This window comes from Anopheles cruzii, chromosome 3 (genome assembly GCF_943734635.1).
Source record: "Anopheles cruzii chromosome 3, idAnoCruzAS_RS32_06, whole genome shotgun sequence".
Taxonomy (NCBI): domain Eukaryota; kingdom Metazoa; phylum Arthropoda; class Insecta; order Diptera; family Culicidae; genus Anopheles; species Anopheles cruzii.
Genome location: NC_069145.1, coordinates 75,999,154 through 76,015,992, shown reverse-complemented (window position 1 = coordinate 76,015,992; position 16,839 = coordinate 75,999,154). Strand labels below are relative to the sequence as shown.

Here is a 16,839-nt window from a genome sequence, read left to right as displayed (position 1 = left end):
AATGGGTGGCGGGAAGGGAAACTGAACAAATACGTCAACGGGAAGCCCGATCGTCTGAAAAGTAGGAGTAACGGGAAATGAGAAGGGAAGCTGATCGGATACGTCACCAGGAAGTCCTTTGAAACGCCGGATAATCAAGAAATGAGGATGAAATGAGGCGTGGCAACGCGCACCGGGAACAACTAGTGTTGCATAAAAACAAAACGGACGCGAATTAAGAGAGGAGAAAACCACAACAGCAATATACGATATTGAGCCATTCATAAAATTGGGCTTTATTAATAGTGTGTTCTTACAAACATAATATTTTACGTGCTGACAAGTGGAAGAATGTCGTAAGGTATACTGTAGAATATAAGGTGCTTCGATAATGCATCAGTGAAACACAAATTTCTTACGAATACAGCACTACGGTGCAGGGCCTTTCCAAGGCGCTAGTGAATTCTTCATTCTTCATTTTCGTTCAGATTCTTGGACACATACATGAGCAATCGTTACAAAAGGTAGTCTTCTTTCGGTACCGGCTGAGGTTTCTTACAGAGTTTCGTTTGGCGTCGAACGGTGCGTATGGCAGACTGTTTTACTTGGTAATCCCTATTTCTTGTGTAATTCCATCACTCTCGCTCTTTCTCGAAGGCAGATCTGAAACTTAAAAGTCCGGAATGGAGTGATCCATCTTTCCGCGAACCCAAGACGTGGACAGCTTTTTCATCATAACGTCGTAGATGACGCTCGGTACGATTGTCAGAGTGATCGTGCGTTCGGAAGCACTGATAAGTTTTGTTATTTCCTTATCTTTCATACCGATCACGTTTTGACCGTTCACTTCCAGCAGTTGCTGGTCGATCAGTAGGCCGTTACGAGCCGCCGACGAGTCCTTCACGATGGCGGTGATCTTCCCGTTGTTAAACTGGAACCCAAACGTTCCTGACGAGTCCTTGTGCATCGTGATGGCACGCTCAAGTGGTCTGGGAGGAAAAAGTGGCGTTCAAAAATTTGCTACCAGTAACCGAGATTCGCCAACCGATTCTTACCGATCGCGCACCACAATCGAAATGTTGTTATTGTCACTCTTCTTCAGCAGCTTGTGAACATCGTCCACCGAAAATCCGGCCACGAGCTTTCCGTTGATTTGCAAAATTTGATCCCCGAACCTCAAACCGCCCATTGCCGCAGGGCTGTCCTTCACGACGAGGCAAACGAACACACCCTTGTTGATGGCCTGTACTCGGAGGCCAACTTTCTTGTCGCCACCCTTGCAGAGTATGAGCTGTAATGAGAGGTGAGAAAAGTGAAATTTGTTTACAATACAGATGAAAGAGAAAAGAAGAAGAAGAAAGAAAGAGAGAAAGAGAGAATAGAAAGAAGAAGGAGAAAAGAAAGAAAGAAAAGAAAAGAAAAGAAAGAAGAAAGGAAAGAAGAAGAAGAGAAAAGAAGAAAGAGAAGAGAAAACAGAAGAAAAGAGAAAGAAGAAAGAATTAGAAAGAGAAAGAAGAAGAAGAAGAAAAGAGAAGAGAGAGAAAAGAAAGAAAGAAGAAAGAGAAAGAAGAAGAGAAAGAGAAGAAGAAAGAAGAAGAAGAATAACACCAACTTACTCAACACCATTCTTCTTCTTGATAAATGCCGAAGCTTTCATTTTCACTGCAATCGTCTATTTCTGTGCAAAGATTTTCTAAATTCGTCCGCGTGTAGTTTGTTTACTGTTCTGCGGTGCGTTTTGACAGTTTCTTCTTTTGACAGCTCGGTAAAATTTCGTTAACACAGGACTCACGAGCAGTTTATACACTGTAATTGACGGGTAGCTAAACTCGATGAAATGGTTGGTTTTTTCCCATGCCCTCTTACTTACCCACTTGCCCCATACAAAATCTGGGTAAATTGCAGCAAAATTCGAATAGTGTTCAAACAATTTGAGTCAAATTTAGCTGGTGCGAGTTTTGCCATGTATCGGTACGGGAAGCGGGAAGAAAAGCCGATCGGATACCACACCGGGAAGCTCGATCATTTGGAATAGAGGAGTAATGGGTGGCGGGAAGGGAAACTGAACAAATACGTCAACGGGAAGCCCGATCGTCTGAAAAGTAGGAGTAACGGGAAATGAGAAGGGAAGCTGATCGGATACGTCACCAGGAAGTCCTTTGAAACGCCGGATAATCAAGAAATGAGGATGAAATGAGGCGTGGCAACGCGCACCGGGAACAACTAGTGTTGCATAAAAACAAAACGGACGCGAATTAAGAGAGGAGAAAACCACAACAGCAATATACGATATTGAGCCATTCATAAAATTGGGCTTTATTAATAGTGTGTTCTTACAAACATAATATTTTACGTGCTGACAAGTGGAAGAATGTCGTAAGGTATACTGTAGAATATAAGGTGCTTCGATAATGCATCAGTGAAACACAAATTTCTTACGAATACAGCACTACGGTGCAGGGCCTTTCCAAGGCGCTAGTGAATTCTTCATTCTTCATTTTCGTTCAGATTCTTGGACACATACATGAGCAATCGTTACAAAAGGTAGTCTTCTTTCGGTACCGGCTGAGGTTTCTTACAGAGTTTCGTTTGGCGTCGAACGGTGCGTATGGCAGACTGTTTTACTTGGTAATCCCTATTTCTTGTGTAATTCCATCACTCTCGCTCTTTCTCGAAGGCAGATCTGAAACTTAAAAGTCCGGAATGGAGTGATCCATCTTTCCGCGAACCCAAGACGTGGACAGCTTTTTCATCATAACGTCGTAGATGACGCTCGGTACGATTGTCAGAGTGATCGTGCGTTCGGAAGCACTGATAAGTTTTGTTATTTCCTTATCTTTCATACCGATCACGTTTTGACCGTTCACTTCCAGCAGTTGCTGGTCGATCAGTAGGCCGTTACGAGCCGCCGACGAGTCCTTCACGATGGCGGTGATCTTCCCGTTGTTAAACTGGAACCCAAACGTTCCTGACGAGTCCTTGTGCATCGTGATGGCACGCTCAAGTGGTCTGGGAGGAAAAAGTGGCGTTCAAAAATTTGCTACCAGTAACCGAGATTCGCCAACCGATTCTTACCGATCGCGCACCACAATCGAAATGTTGTTATTGTCACTCTTCTTCAGCAGCTTGTGAACATCGTCCACCGAAAATCCGGCCACGAGCTTTCCGTTGATTTGCAAAATTTGATCCCCGAACCTCAAACCGCCCATTGCCGCAGGGCTGTCCTTCACGACGAGGCAAACGAACACACCCTTGTTGATGGCCTGTACTCGGAGGCCAACTTTCTTGTCGCCACCCTTGCAGAGTATGAGCTGTAATGAGAGGTGAGAAAAGTGAAATTTTGTTTACACTCGCAATTTTACCACACGAAAAACAGAAACCGAAACTGCTGCTCCTCTCTAGTGCTTACCTCCCGAATGCCATTCGTCACCTGACCACGCTGAAGCCCCACGAAGCCACCGGTAATGGGTGCGACCATGTTTGCATTGTTCACAACCGCAACCATCGACTGTTGGGGAGCGATGGCGTTGGAAGCGGCCTGCGTTTGCGCTGGTAGATACTGCGAGAGATTTGCCTCGATCATTTCCTTCGAAAGTTCCAACCCCATGTACTCGTGCAGATCGGGATACATGAGGCCGCCATCATTGACCATGACACCATCGTGTTTTTCTGGCACATCCGTTTCATTGAAACTCGGATACAAACTGTAAGCCGGAGGGACTTTAACACCTGGGGCCGATGGTTGGTTATGCTGCTGTTGCTGTTGGGCGGCCGCTGCAGCTACGACCCTGTTCTGCAGCTGCATCATCTGGTCCACCTTCATATCCTCCAGCGACGGGTATAGCGACATCGTAGATCTGCAATTCAAAAACGAACAAAAAAACACGAAAGTAGTAGGAGATACATTTAACGACCGTGCCGCTGATAAACTTCCGCTCGGTAGCAACGCGTTTGATAAGCAGCTACTCAGGTTTCACTCGTGGGTTTCAAACACGTGAATAAGCGAAACGCAATGACTCATCGGACCCGTAGTTGGTCAGTGGAGAAAATAGCCAAGTCCGCAGTGATTTTGAATCTTGGTTGGTCATCAATTAAATATTTACCCCTACGACGCTAAGCAAAGGCGGTGGCTGAATCACGGCCCAGAATTGCATCAGACTACAAAGCACGCCGAACCATCGCAGAGCATAAAAAATGCTGACAATGCTTTGTTCTCATTCTTTACAGCGCATCTTAGCAGAAAAGGCAGAGAATGCATAAAAATAAGAAGAACACCATATTGCCATCTTTGCACATTGCACAGCATACTACGACGCATTTAGATGAAATTCTTAGCACCCGATACCCGATGAATACTTACGATGTTTTCTGCTGCGCTATCAGATCGGATAAAACCAAACCACTTCTCTTCACCTCTAACAACTGAAATGCAACGCGGGTGGTCAAGCGAACTGGGGACCTATTCTTTTAGAACTGGATCATGAATCATCGGACCTAGGATCATGAATCATCTGCAGAGATTCTAACTGTTTTACGTCCGTTTGATTTTTTTTCTTCTTATGATGATAGAGACTTTGCGCTGTAATAGCCTAACATTCGTCTCTTTTTAATACCAAACCAACTACTATTATCTCAAACAAAAGTATTCTATCTTAACTTTTGTTAATTTGTCAAACGTCAAAACATAAACACGAAACGTCAAAATGTGAATATTGTTTTTATGAATCTGACCGATTTTTGAGCCTAACTATGACACTGCGAACCTAACTTTAACGCGAACCTGACATCCGAGTCAACCTACGAAAATCCCGAAAAAATCCGAGTCAACCTACGAAAATCCCGAAGCCATATTCACCACGAAACGATTCTCACCACGGTCACACACACTGTGACATTCGAAATGTCAAACTTTGCTGCTAGCTGTCAAAACCTGAAAAAAGTGAAGCGTCTGCCATTTGTTTCTGCTATCGATTTTACAGAAACTTAAACACTCGACTATTCTGTGTGCCCTTCGCAGTTTAAATGTAAGTTAAGGACGATTTAGTGGCCTTTTTTCTAGGCCACTGCTGATTGATTGGTTTTAATCGAACTGTTTACCCCTAGGGCTCGCTCAAAAAATCGCTCCGAATCGGAGGAATCCGAAAAGGCCGAAAAGAAGCCGCGCGGTCGTGACAAGGAACGCAAAAAGCGCAGCTCCAGCAGCAGCGAAAGCAGTGGAAGGTACGTTTTGGAAGTGGCATTTTGGTCAGATCCCTGGGTCCCCCCGGCTTGTACGACAAATTGGATGGGGGTTTTTAATTTTGTGAAGGATGCTACGATCAATACCGGTCGTAGCACACTGTTGTGTGTGTGTGAAATCGGCAGCCATTGTGTGCGTTGCTATTGGTGATACAGAAGAAGACTGGTTTTGTTGACAATCCTCTTGCCGGCGGGCCTTCGGGATCACTGTGAACATTTCGACTTTCGATTTGACTTTAACCTAACTTTCAGCTCGTCCGATAGTAGCTCGTCGCGCAGCAGTTCCGGATCACGATCGAGTTCAAGTAGCAGCAGTAGTTCGTCCTCGAGCTCGTCTTCTTCGTCCAGCAGTGAGGCCGATCGTTCACGCACAAAACGCAAAACTAATACCAAGTCGCGTTCGCGTAGCAAGAGTCCGGCTCCGGCTCAATGGGATAAGGAATCGTCCGTCAATAAGGACACGGTCGGCAAACCGGTGCGTGCCAAATCGAAGGAAAAAGACCGACGCAGCTCGGAACCGCGAGACAATGATAAGGAAAACAACAAACAGCCGGCTCGCGGGCCGTCGGTCGAGAAGTCGGTGAAAGATTCTCGCAGCCGCCGTTCGCGGTCGGATTCGTCAAAGCGCAGGCGTAAGGAGCGCTCCGTCACACCGCGCCCTGTTCGGATTCACATTGGGCGCCTGACGCGTAACGTTTCACGGGACCACGTGATGGAGATTTTCAGCACTTACGGTGAGGTGCGCAATGTGGAGTTCCCTATGGATCGCTTTCAACCGTTCGGCAGGGGCTTCTGCTACGTTGAGTACATGGACGCGGACGGCGCAGAGAATGCCATGAAGCACATGGACGGTGGGCAGGTCGATGGGCAGGAGATAACGGCTTCGCCGGTGTTGGTTCCGAAGGCCCGGCCACCACCACGGCGTCCCTCACCGATCATGCGCAATAATCGGCCGATGCAACGTTGGCGTTCGCCGATGCGCTATCGGCAGCGCCCGTCGATGCGTCGTAGTCCGCGGCGCAGACGTTCCCGCAGCCCCGTCCGGCGACGCCGCCAGAGCAACAGTTCCGATAGTTCACGCTAGGGTGGCAAGGACCAGCTTCCAGGATTATTCACACGATCGACCGTAAAAGGTGTTTTTATTTCGTGGCTCACACTATACTGCATTAGCTTTAGGTGCTGTCTCGCTGACTCCCCTTGCCGGGTTCGACGGGACAGATTCAATTTTGCGGAAAGAACTATAGATCTCCGAACAGGATCGTCAACAAAATGACACACGATACACATTGGGATAAATAAAATCAATTTCTTTTCCTTTATTCACAAAATTAGAGAAACAGGATGTGTCACTCTGGCGAGTCCCGGAGTTGTTACCGGAGAACCCTTCGGTTGCGGGGTTTAAAGATGACTTTTTACAGCGTGTAAGTTGCTCGGGCTTACTTTCGGTTTTTTGTTTCTATTAAAAGCTAAAAAATCACATTTGTGTCCGTGCGACGCTGTTACCGCTTTGTTGCCAAGTATCTGCGGTTCACCGGTGTGCCCTATTTGCCTTCGTAGTCAATAATGTTCCGACAGACGGCAGCAAATTTTCGCACATGATCCTGCACCAACCGTTTATTGACCCGTTCCCTGCAGAAGGTGAGAAGGGATCGTAAGTTGCGCTGCTTTCACTCAATCTTGTCACACTCCAGATGCATTCGAATGGCGTACAACTCACTTGATAACCTTCCTCATAAACTGTTCCTTTTCGTTTGCACTCACGAACGCGGTCGGGAAGTTGGGGATTTCCAGCAGCTTCATCCACTGCACAAACTCGGCCGGGTAGCGAATGTTGAGTGCTAGAAAAATGTCCGCAAATACCTCCACTTGTGTACGGAGTGCCGTACCACCTGAAAAGAGTAAGGGCCGTTCGTATGAGGATTAGGGGCACGCTTGGATCCGTGCTGCGGCGATCGTTACCAATGCAAAGGAAGGTTGATCGCAGAATATTTTCACCCTGCGCCAACACCACGTTCATCATGACGGTATGTTTCGGAGATTCCTTCACGAACATCGTAATGAACGCGACGCTCTTCTTCATCGGTGCCGTTTCGGGAAGCATCATGCACTTAGTGGCTATCGAGAGATAAGAGGTAAAAGATGAATGTGGCCATTTTCGGTCTTCGATTAGCGCGCAACGCCTTACCGTAGCCCATCAGCTTCATGCAATCGACCTGTACCTCGCTGTAGCAGATCGGTATCTTTTTTGATATTCTCGTGTTGAACGCGTAGAACGTTTCGATCAGATCGGCTATTCGCGACAGTTTGTCGGAGTTCAGCTTGAATTTTGGAGGAAAAACATTACAATTATATTAGTAGTCTCCACTTTAGTAGCGGAACCAAGGACACTACCTGCATCTGGGCAAAGTTATACTCCATTATTGCCGTGAACAACTGCACCATCAACTGTCGACAGTCTTGGTCTTTGTAGAACATTAGAATAAACTACGAGAAGGAAAAAAAGGACGATAAACTAGCGGGTCCACAGAGACGGAGTAGGGTAAATTCTTACATTGCCCGCAATGTCCGCCGCTGATACAACACAGTTGGTGTTGAGTATCGACTGCACCAGACAACACATTTCATTCAGTAGCGGCTTAATGTCGTCCATCAGGGTGGTCAGTGCTTGCTGTAGGGCTTTGCACAGTGTGTCGATGACCGTCTCGTCGTGGATCCAGAGCGTGCACAAGCCCTTCAACAAGTCCATCGTCTTCTGCAGGATCAGCAGTATCGGTTGCACGGGCCCGGGCACTGTGACAGCCGACGGCGGAGGACAAAGCTTCTGGCCGGCAACTTTATCGCCCGTGTCTCCACTAGCGTTTGCCGTTTTGTTGATGTTGAGTGACGAGAACAGCTTCGAAATCATCTCGAGCCGCAGCAGGACGCGTGCCTTGGTCGGCTCGCTGGTGTCATTGTTTTGCACGTGAACCTGGAGCTCGGCGAAACACGGCGATACCATGGCGTCGAGGTAGACGATAATGTTTTCGTACGGTATCACGCTCAGTATGTTGCCAACGGTGTACATGAGGCGAATCATTTCGGAGCTCTTGAGGCGCCCTTCCTGGAGCGTCGATCTGCAGGCATCGAGCAGGGGGACAGCGTAAGGAACGACTTCCTTTTGGCACTCGGAGGTGAGATCCTTCAATCCTAGTGTGGCCTGCGATGCTCTGGTCGAGTTTAGACCCTTCACCAGCAGCGCGATAGCCGACGGCAGATACTTCGGATTGTCGCCGAACCACTCACTGTACGCACCGACCGTTTCCAGTGCCATGCCGAAGAGCTTGTCGTGGTACTTTTCGTACGGGATCTCGTTTAAAACCTTCAGCAGCTTCACGATCTGCGGGTGCTCGGCGTACTCGATCTTCTGGGCGATCGAGCAGAACGCATGGATGGTCGCCTCCAGCAGTGTCCAGCTGTCGGTCGACGACGGTAGCTGCTGCTCGTAGCTCAGATACATGATCGACTCGTCGAGTGCTTCCGACAGCACGTCCAGCATCATATCGTTCAGAACGTCGTGGCAGGACAGCAACGTATCACCGATGTCCTGACGGTAGCATCGGAAGGCCTCGAGATCGTCGTCGTTCCACTTGTGCATCGACGAGTCGGTGGGAAGCTGTGATTTGCGTACCAACACCTTCACCACGTGCGCGTACACGGGCTTGATGGCTTCGTGGCAGCGCTTCCGGTGTTCGCTCGTGTCCATCGATAGGACGTCCTCCTGGAGCAGGTACCAAAATTCCATCGCATACGTGCTGCACATCTCGTCCACCGGGTACGTACCGGGCTTGTCGGTACACTTGATCAGCATGTCCACCGTGCGTGTGTAGACTTCGTGCGCGTCCGATTCGGCCACAATACCGTCGAAGATGGCCGACGAAAAGCCCTCCAGCGTTGAGATGAACAAAGCGTACATCATGAGGGCCAGATTTTCATTATCGTTGCACTCCTTGTACTCGGCATCGAGAATCGGCACCAATACGTCGAGGAACATCTTCATGAAGCGAATGATCGTGACGGAGTATTTCGAGTTTTGCGTGGAGTACGACGAGATAATGCTCTAGGGTAGGATGAAAAAAACAAGTTTAGATGCCGTTGATCGCGTTAATGGAGGCTAAATTTCCTTACAGCAAGTGATTTGAGGGCCATTTCGGCGAGCTCGTTGTCGTCGGGCAGCAGGCAACCGTCATCCTTTGGTTCCTTCCAGTAGCAGTAATGGATCGCTTTCAGTAGCGTCTGCATCAAGTTGTCGCGCTCATCGAGCCCGACGTTCCCGTGCAGAACCCAGCTTCCGGTACACTTGGCCGCATTGATCATGCCGTTCATGTCTTGCGGTTCCACCGTGTGGTTCAGCTTCTCGTTCAGGTACGTGACAACTGTTTGCATCACGAACTCGGCGTTGCGATTCAGCTCCTCGCACACCAGGGCCCGGGGGATCTGCGTCCGAACGTTCTTCACTTCCTCCGGAATGCCCTCCAGTACGCACATCAAAATTTCGATCTGAGTCACCTTGGACAGGGTGCCGAGCTGTTGGTTCAGAAACATGCTGGTCACTTCCTCGATTACGGTCGGGTGTCGCAGCATGTGCACGATGAAAAGGCCCAGCTGAAAAAGCGGTAGTGGGGGGTTACTAATGGCAACAGGCATGAAAAGGGGCAGCAAACTAACCGAAATGCACAGCCTATTCAGCACTATTTTGGGGCCATTGCCAAACACGACGATCGTTTCGAGTAGCTTCTGTTTCAACTCATGGTGCGCTTCCTTCGGCACTTCGGCCCAATCGTTCCGCAGCTTCGAGTTGAGCGTGATGGAGCCGAAAAACTGTACCTCGGACGATTTGTTCAGCTGCATCAGCTCCCAGCAAAAGGACCACGCGTGGGGGCTGTTCTGCACTTGCTGGAGCCATTTGTGCGTTTCTTTCTGCTGCTCGGAACCGCCGCGGTAGAACGACAGCACGGCCGCCTCTATTGTTTGCACCTCGTCCATTGTGATGGATTGTTTACTTTGTGCGTTTGTGCTATTCCCCTCAGTTACACTCTCTTTCGCTATGCGCCAATCCTGGGCAGTGAGTACGAAGTATTCTTGGTTGACCCTGCTCCTGCGAAGGAAAACTAATACACTACCGCGGGCAGATATTCGCTACCCATAGTTCAATGCCTAACACGATAATATAACGAAGGATGGATGGATTAGATTAAAAATTATACTGAAAACCGACTATTGAAGCGTCCAAACTGTGAGGAGTGGAGCTTTCGCAAGGAGCAGTGTTGTTTCGGTTTCCTAGCTATTTTGACAGTTGGTGGGTGGGTGCTGTCAAAAAACGGTCAAATCCGTACACCGTAAAATAAAATACATGAGCTAGAATTGGCCATCTTTTACATGAGTTAGAATTAGCCATCTTTTACATGAGCTAGAATTACCAATATTTTACATGAGCTAGAATTAGTCATATTTTACATGAGCTTGAATTGGCCATATTTTGCATGAACAGGGTTCAAACAGTTCACTGTTTGACAGCGGTTGTCTATTCAACCTTGGTGTTAGATGAGCAGAAAAAGACTATGGCCAGATGATGAGGTAAACAAAACAATGTGTTGGTTGAACAGTTTTGTTATGTGAATGTGTGATTGGTCCTTAACTGAATGGCTCACATTTTAATTCTTGAAGCATTCTATGGTGGCTCCCATAAGCAGCTGCTTGACGTGATACTAAAAGGTGAAAGGGGGCCAATTAGTTGCAGTTCTTCGTTACTTTTACTGTGGTGTCGTTTTAGATCTCCACCCGGACGAGTACGATTTGTACACTCTGCCGGCAAAGAAATGGCACTGGTGTGCCCGAATGAGTGCACTGCATTTTGCATCCCAAATTCCTTCCAGCCACCAGTTTCGGACCCTTTTTACAAGTTCCGTACTGAACCTAGCGGAACTGATCGGACTGCGTCCGGATTTGGCCGGTTGCCATAGAATAGTTTACTTCCACGAAAACCAACTCTGCTACCCCGTCCGGCACACTAAGGCACGAGATGTCCAATACGGGTTGAACCAGATTACGACGACTGTTTGCGCGGACAAGGTGCTGTTTAATTCCCGTTTCAACATGTACTCCTTTCTGGACAGTATTCAATCGTTCCTAAACATCGTCCCGAATATGAAGTTCGCAGGACAGCGTGAAAAGATTGCCCCCAAATGTGAGGTGCTACATTTTCCGATCGCTTTACGTCAAATACCTCGACGAGTGTTGGCCGCACTAGAGTTTGTAGTCAACCAATTGCTCTTTGGGTCATCCGTTGCGATAAATGTTTCTTTTATTCAGGAAACCGCTTCATTTAATTTGGCCCCACCGTTGGGAGCATGACAAGAATCCGGAACAATTGGTCGAAGCTTTGCTGGCGCTTCAGGCCAAGGGCGTCGACTTTCGGGTCTCTATTCTAGGTGAGCGGTTCAAAACGGTTCCGGAGTGCTTCGATAAACTGACGGACCGCTTGCCAGGGAAGTTGGTTAATTTTGGGCCCCTTCCGAGGGATGAGTACTATCAAACACTACTCGATGGTGATGTCGTCCTATCGACGGCCCTACACGAGTTCTATGGGGTGGCAATGTGAGCAACTGAAGCTACGGTTGTAAGAAAATAAAATAAAAAAACTCTCCATCGTTGTTAGGCTGGAAGCGGTTCACTGCGGCTGTGTCCCGATGGCACCGAATCGCCTCGTGTATCAGGAGCTCTATCCAAAGGATAAACTGTTCAACACAACGGCTCAGCTCGTGAAGCAGCTATACAATTGGTGCCGCAATCGGGCGTTGTTTGAAAAGCATCGTGAAGCGTTTTTCAATGGCTTTACACTGGACCACTACTCGGCGGACTTGTTGGTTCCGAAATTTGTGGGGCACCTTAGACGAATTGATTCAATAGAGCACAATAGAAGTTTGTAAATAAATTTCCCAATTGCAAATAAGGTTTTTATATCGCACATGGAAAAGTGGAAAGAATTTCGTAGACGAAAATAAGCTTTTTTCGTGATTTTTAATATGTTTGAGCAGATGCAAATACTTTAAATTATAATATCAGGTGTACAAATAGAAAACCGCCGTTTTTTCTCATGATTTGAGGCTTTATTGTAAAAAACTCCTTACAAACTCATTCTTCAAAGTAATTGCCATTGTTAGCCACAACTTTTTCCCACATTTTGGGCAGCTTTTTAATTCCTCGTCGGAAAAATTTTTCATCTTTCGACGTGATCCATTCATCGATCCGATTTTTGATGTCCTTGAAAGAACGGAAGCGCTGCTCGGCCAGGTCATGCGTGATCAATCGGAATAAATAGTAGTCTGACGGGGCGATGTCTGGAGAGTAGGGCGGGGGGGTAGTATGTGCCATTATAATGTTTCCAGGTATGTTTTCACGACTTTGGAAACATGTGGTCGAGCGTTGTCGTGAAGAAGAATAACTTTGTCGTGTCTTTCTCAATATTGACGCCGTTTTTCCTTCAACGCTCGACTCAGCCGCATTAGTTGTGTGCGATACAGGGCTCCTGTAATGGTTTCGCCTGGTTGCAATAGACAACGCCGAGCTGGTCCCACCAAATACAGAGCATCAGCTTCGAGCCATGAATGTTCAGTTTAGCTGTAGATGTTGATGCATGGCCGGGAAGTCCCCACGATTTTTTATGCTTTGGGTTATCATAGTGTATCCACTTTTCATCCCCGGTCACGATGCGATGTAGAAAACCTTTTTTTTTTGCCGTTCAAGGAGTTGCTCGCAAATGCAAAGGCGCCGTTCGATGTCCCTCAGCTTCAACTCGTGCGGCACCCAGTATCCTAGTTTCTGGATCATTCCTAGGGCTTTTAGCCGATGAGATATTGCTTGTTGCGTCACCCCCAATAAGTATGCAAGTTCCTGTTGCGTTCGACAAGCATCTTCTTCCAGCAAAGTTTTCAATTCGGCGTGTTCGAACTTTTTCACCGGTCCGGGACGCTCCTTGTCTTGCACGTCATAATCGCCGTTTTTGAATTTGCAAAACCACTCCCGACACGTTCTTTCACTAATGCAGGCTTCACCATAAACTTCTACTATCATTCGATGCGCTTCAGCTGCATGTTTTTTAGTATGAAACGCAAAAAGCAACACTTCCCGCAAATGGCTCTTTTTCGGCTCAAATTGCGCCATGTGCGAACATGAATAACACAAAGAAGAGTGAACATAAACAATCGAGATTTTGTGGAGTTGTTGACAGATGCCTCAACTGTCATTGCCAGGGTTTTGCATATTTTTATCGTTTAATTTGCAGCTGCTAGCGCCCCCCATGGGAAAACGGAGGTTTTCTATTTGTACACCTGATATTATCGCTTGGATGAAATTTTGAATGAGATTTTTTCTCGGTCACGAATTTGATTATTTAAACTAACGACGGTACCGTGTGTTAAACCCGAGTGTGGAAAACACATTCAAATCCCAAAATTGATTGGGGCTGTGTGGTTTGTTTCGGTACAAGCGGTAAGCTTCTTTCGTTTAATCTAAATGGGGACATTGACCGACACAAAAGTCTCCCATTCGCTGCTACGGAAAGACCCAGGGCCAGACATGCCGGGACCAGCATGGCAAGTCTGGAGGAAAAGAGCACCGTCACCCGGCAAACGACCGCTCGGAAGAAGTTTAAAAGCCTTAAGAAACAAACAGTGCAATGCTTAAGAAAATATTCGTTCCTTTCCCCATTTAGGTGTCCGGCAGTGTCCCTATTTGGCATTTGCTGTGTGTGCCTTCCGAAGCCGAACCGGGAGACCGGATCCGTCCACTCGGAAAGCCTTCTACTGTTTCGAAAGATGGTGCCAAAAGGGTGACTCTGTATAAATAAACACAAGAAAACGACACCGCACCGAAAGATAAAACGGAGAGTGTGGGTGTGTCCTCTGTCTGTGAGTCGCCAGATTTGTCGGTCACAAAAGTGAAGAAAATGTGGCCTCCCGTTGCACAGCCCTCGCCCGGTCCTGTCCGGTAGTGGTCGTTTCAAATTGGCGTACGGTTGGATTGTTGGACGTGCTTTTACGCTTCAGTGGTTCACAGTTCCAGTTTTGGTCCCCTTTCGCCAGCATTGGTGGCCGCCGGTGCAGAAGACGCCCTAGAGATTAGGTTTGTAGACGGCAGCATAAAGTTATCACTGAAGTTAGCCGTTACCGAAAAACCTTTCATTAACATTCATCGTTTTACTGATACGGTTTTGCAACGTTTTTTGTTGGAACTGAAAATCACAACCTCCCAGTACCGTTGTCATCCGAAAATTAGACACAAAAATATTCAGCTGCTGGCTGGCGTTAAGAGGAATAAATACGGACACGGTGTCCGTTGTTTGCTTCTTTTGAACCATTCATTTTCTTTGTCCATTCAAGGATTTCTTACGGCTGTCCGGCGATCGGTCAGTTAAGCTGCGACATCTCGAATGAGTAGCTTCGAATCGGATTCATTCGCTCGGTTTGGTCCCCTGCCGTTTGGGTCTTGCCGTGTTGACGCTTGCCGGAGTCACCGGAAGTGCAGTGTGCTGTCTGCAGTCCGCTGGTTTCTTCGCACATTGTGTACCAGCATTGGTGGTCTCATTACGGTTGGCTAGTCAAATGTGTTAGAATCCGTCATAAAAGCTACGTTAGGGCGAACGAAATGGCCACTCTACGAAACGTGCATTCCACCGCTTGATATCTGTGGGATTGATATCGTTAAATTCATAAGAAACTGTAACGATATCGAAATAAATAGCCGAAAAAACATACTTCCGATAGTCAACATCTTTCTCGACACGGCTCGACACGGCTAGAGGTTGCGCATTTTTGGCCACCGGGAAACGGGCAGCATACTCAATGTCTTAGTTCCGGTAGCGCCCACCGTCGTCCTCACCATCGTCCTTGTGAGCAAGTGTACCGGCCCGTGAGCTCCTAACAGATGTTTCGTTAACACTTGAGCAAACGCCACACGGATCGAAAGATCCTTTCCGTTCCGTGACGAGCGGAAGTCTTCGCCCACCGCCGTTTGCGCGCTCCGACCTGGAAAAGAAGCGAACGCCGCCGTAAGGAACGAAATCAAACATGGATTGTTTATTTGCTTTCCAATGGCACCTGGGTAGCCGGCTGGGTTGAGCTGCAAAACTCGTCGGCGTAAGGATGCCAAGGTAATGGTTTGGTTTCGTTTGGTTGGGGCGGGGCGGGGAGGGTTAAGAAATTGTTGAACCGATCCGATGTGTGTGAGGTGATCGGATGAGTGCGGATCTGGGTGGGTTTGGGGGGCGGTGCGGGGAAGCTGATGAGGCATGAGCCGCTTGTCATCAAAGAAGGAATCAATTTTAAGAACATTCAGCAAACAAACCTTCGGCTCTAACGTGACATAAGCAGATCAAAAGGTTACGGATGGGTTGCAGTTTGGCACGCACGGCCATCCGTGAGTAAGCTGCATTGATGTTGCTCGATGCGAGACAACGGGCTCAATGGTGGCCGATGTTTGGGATAATTTGAGTCAACCGAGGACAGTACCGTCGGAGGTATCATCTTGAAGTGAGTAGACAAGTGTAAACTTTAAGTATATTTATTATCACTTAGCTAATTGAACACTTTCGATAGACTATTGGCTAGTTAGTAGATGGCACTAAATTGGTTGTTCAACAACATTTATCTCCTATCTGCGGAAGTAATCGCCAACATAATTGAAGAACCATTTCTAACATTCTAACTGAAAAATATTTTCTACAACTCGTTGCACTAAACTAGTTTTGCATTCGCTGCACACGTAGAGAGCGATACACTTTAAGTAACAGTAACAGTGAAAATTGAATATGAAATTTTCGAAGAACATTTGATTCTGTATCGTACACGCCCAAGAGTTACTCGCTAGATTGTAACAATCACACTTCACAAACGTAAAGTAAAACAATGTTAAACGTAAACATAACAATTACAAAATCTTCTTGTCAGGATCCAGTTTGAATGGTTCACACCAGCCTCCTGACCAATCCGAAGGTTTTTCCAATATCTTGATGCATTTCTGTCGTAGTAGAATCTGAAACGACGATACCACCGAAAAATCAGTTTTTAGTTGGCAACGCAGCAACCATTTGAATGTTTGGTGGCGGTGGCAATGGAAGTGAAATCAACTGACCGGCTAACCGTAGATTTTTCGATGCAGTGACGTTACGGATGAGGTGATGCAAACTATACGAGGTTACTGCCAACAGGAGATGGCTTCTCTAGGATGATTGTTTCAAATATCTACTTAAAGGAAAAACGAGGTGCCATTGACCTTAACACACTATCAACAACACAAGAAAAACGTTGTTATGGGCATTATGGCCACGAAGGGCGCCAAGTTTTAGTTTTTCAAACCCGCACTAGATTTACATGAATTCGACATCGTTTTGGCAAATTTCAGTACAAGGCTTTCGCTTTTTTATGTTGCGGTGTGTTATAAAACCTGGGTCTGGGGAAGCTTTGAATGCGTTGAAACTAAGCACAAAATTGATGACGGACGGTCTGGGGTCGGATTACTTGAAGGGGTTGTTGTTACTATTGTGTCCATACTCACATTCGGGATGGGTCGGAAAATGTCTTTCGATTC

The 16,839-nt window shown here is 47.1% G+C and overlaps 5 protein-coding genes across 5 annotated transcripts; 2 read left to right on the top strand and 3 right to left on the bottom strand.

Moving 5' to 3' along the window:
* Positions 1 to 613: 613 nt before the first annotated feature.
* On the bottom strand, positions 614 to 2,005 carry LOC128271010 (syntenin-1-like). Its single transcript, XM_053008439.1, has 3 exons — positions 1,985 to 2,005; positions 1,035 to 1,270; positions 614 to 968 (listed from the first exon to the last, which is right to left on the bottom strand). The coding sequence occupies exons 1-3, from the start codon at positions 2,003 to 2,005 to the stop codon at positions 650 to 652; spliced, it is 576 nt and encodes a 191-aa protein (XP_052864399.1). The 3' UTR covers positions 614 to 649.
* A 628-nt stretch (positions 2,006 to 2,633) lies between these two features.
* On the bottom strand, positions 2,634 to 4,643 carry LOC128275772 (syntenin-1-like). Its single transcript, XM_053014388.1, has 4 exons — positions 4,340 to 4,643; positions 3,389 to 3,836; positions 3,055 to 3,290; positions 2,634 to 2,988 (listed from the first exon to the last, which is right to left on the bottom strand). The coding sequence occupies exons 2-4, from the start codon at positions 3,827 to 3,829 to the stop codon at positions 2,670 to 2,672; spliced, it is 996 nt and encodes a 331-aa protein (XP_052870348.1). The 5' UTR covers positions 3,830 to 3,836; positions 4,340 to 4,643; the 3' UTR covers positions 2,634 to 2,669.
* LOC128271009 (RNA-binding protein with serine-rich domain 1-A) lies at positions 3,992 to 6,502 on the top strand. The gene is made up of 3 exons (XM_053008438.1): positions 3,992 to 4,014; positions 5,083 to 5,199; positions 5,470 to 6,502. The coding sequence occupies exons 1-3, from the start codon at positions 3,992 to 3,994 to the stop codon at positions 6,299 to 6,301; spliced, it is 972 nt and encodes a 323-aa protein (XP_052864398.1). The 3' UTR covers positions 6,302 to 6,502.
* A 70-nt stretch (positions 6,503 to 6,572) lies between these two features.
* Positions 6,573 to 10,239, bottom strand: LOC128272355 (importin-13). Its single transcript, XM_053010147.1, has 8 exons — positions 9,922 to 10,239; positions 9,382 to 9,858; positions 7,769 to 9,313; positions 7,609 to 7,701; positions 7,403 to 7,535; positions 7,177 to 7,332; positions 6,935 to 7,106; positions 6,573 to 6,846 (listed from the first exon to the last, which is right to left on the bottom strand). Exons 1-8 carry the CDS (start codon positions 10,237 to 10,239, stop codon positions 6,759 to 6,761), a joined length of 2,982 nt encoding a protein of 993 aa, XP_052866107.1. The 3' UTR covers positions 6,573 to 6,758.
* Positions 10,240 to 10,858: 619 nt separating this feature from the next.
* Positions 10,859 to 12,182, top strand: LOC128271008 (glycosyltransferase-like domain-containing protein 1-like). Its single transcript, XM_053008437.1, has 4 exons — positions 10,859 to 10,968; positions 11,027 to 11,504; positions 11,566 to 11,850; positions 11,912 to 12,182. The coding sequence occupies exons 1-4, from the start codon at positions 10,896 to 10,898 to the stop codon at positions 12,180 to 12,182; spliced, it is 1,107 nt and encodes a 368-aa protein (XP_052864397.1). The 5' UTR covers positions 10,859 to 10,895.
* The last annotated feature ends 4,657 nt before the right edge of the window (positions 12,183 to 16,839 follow it).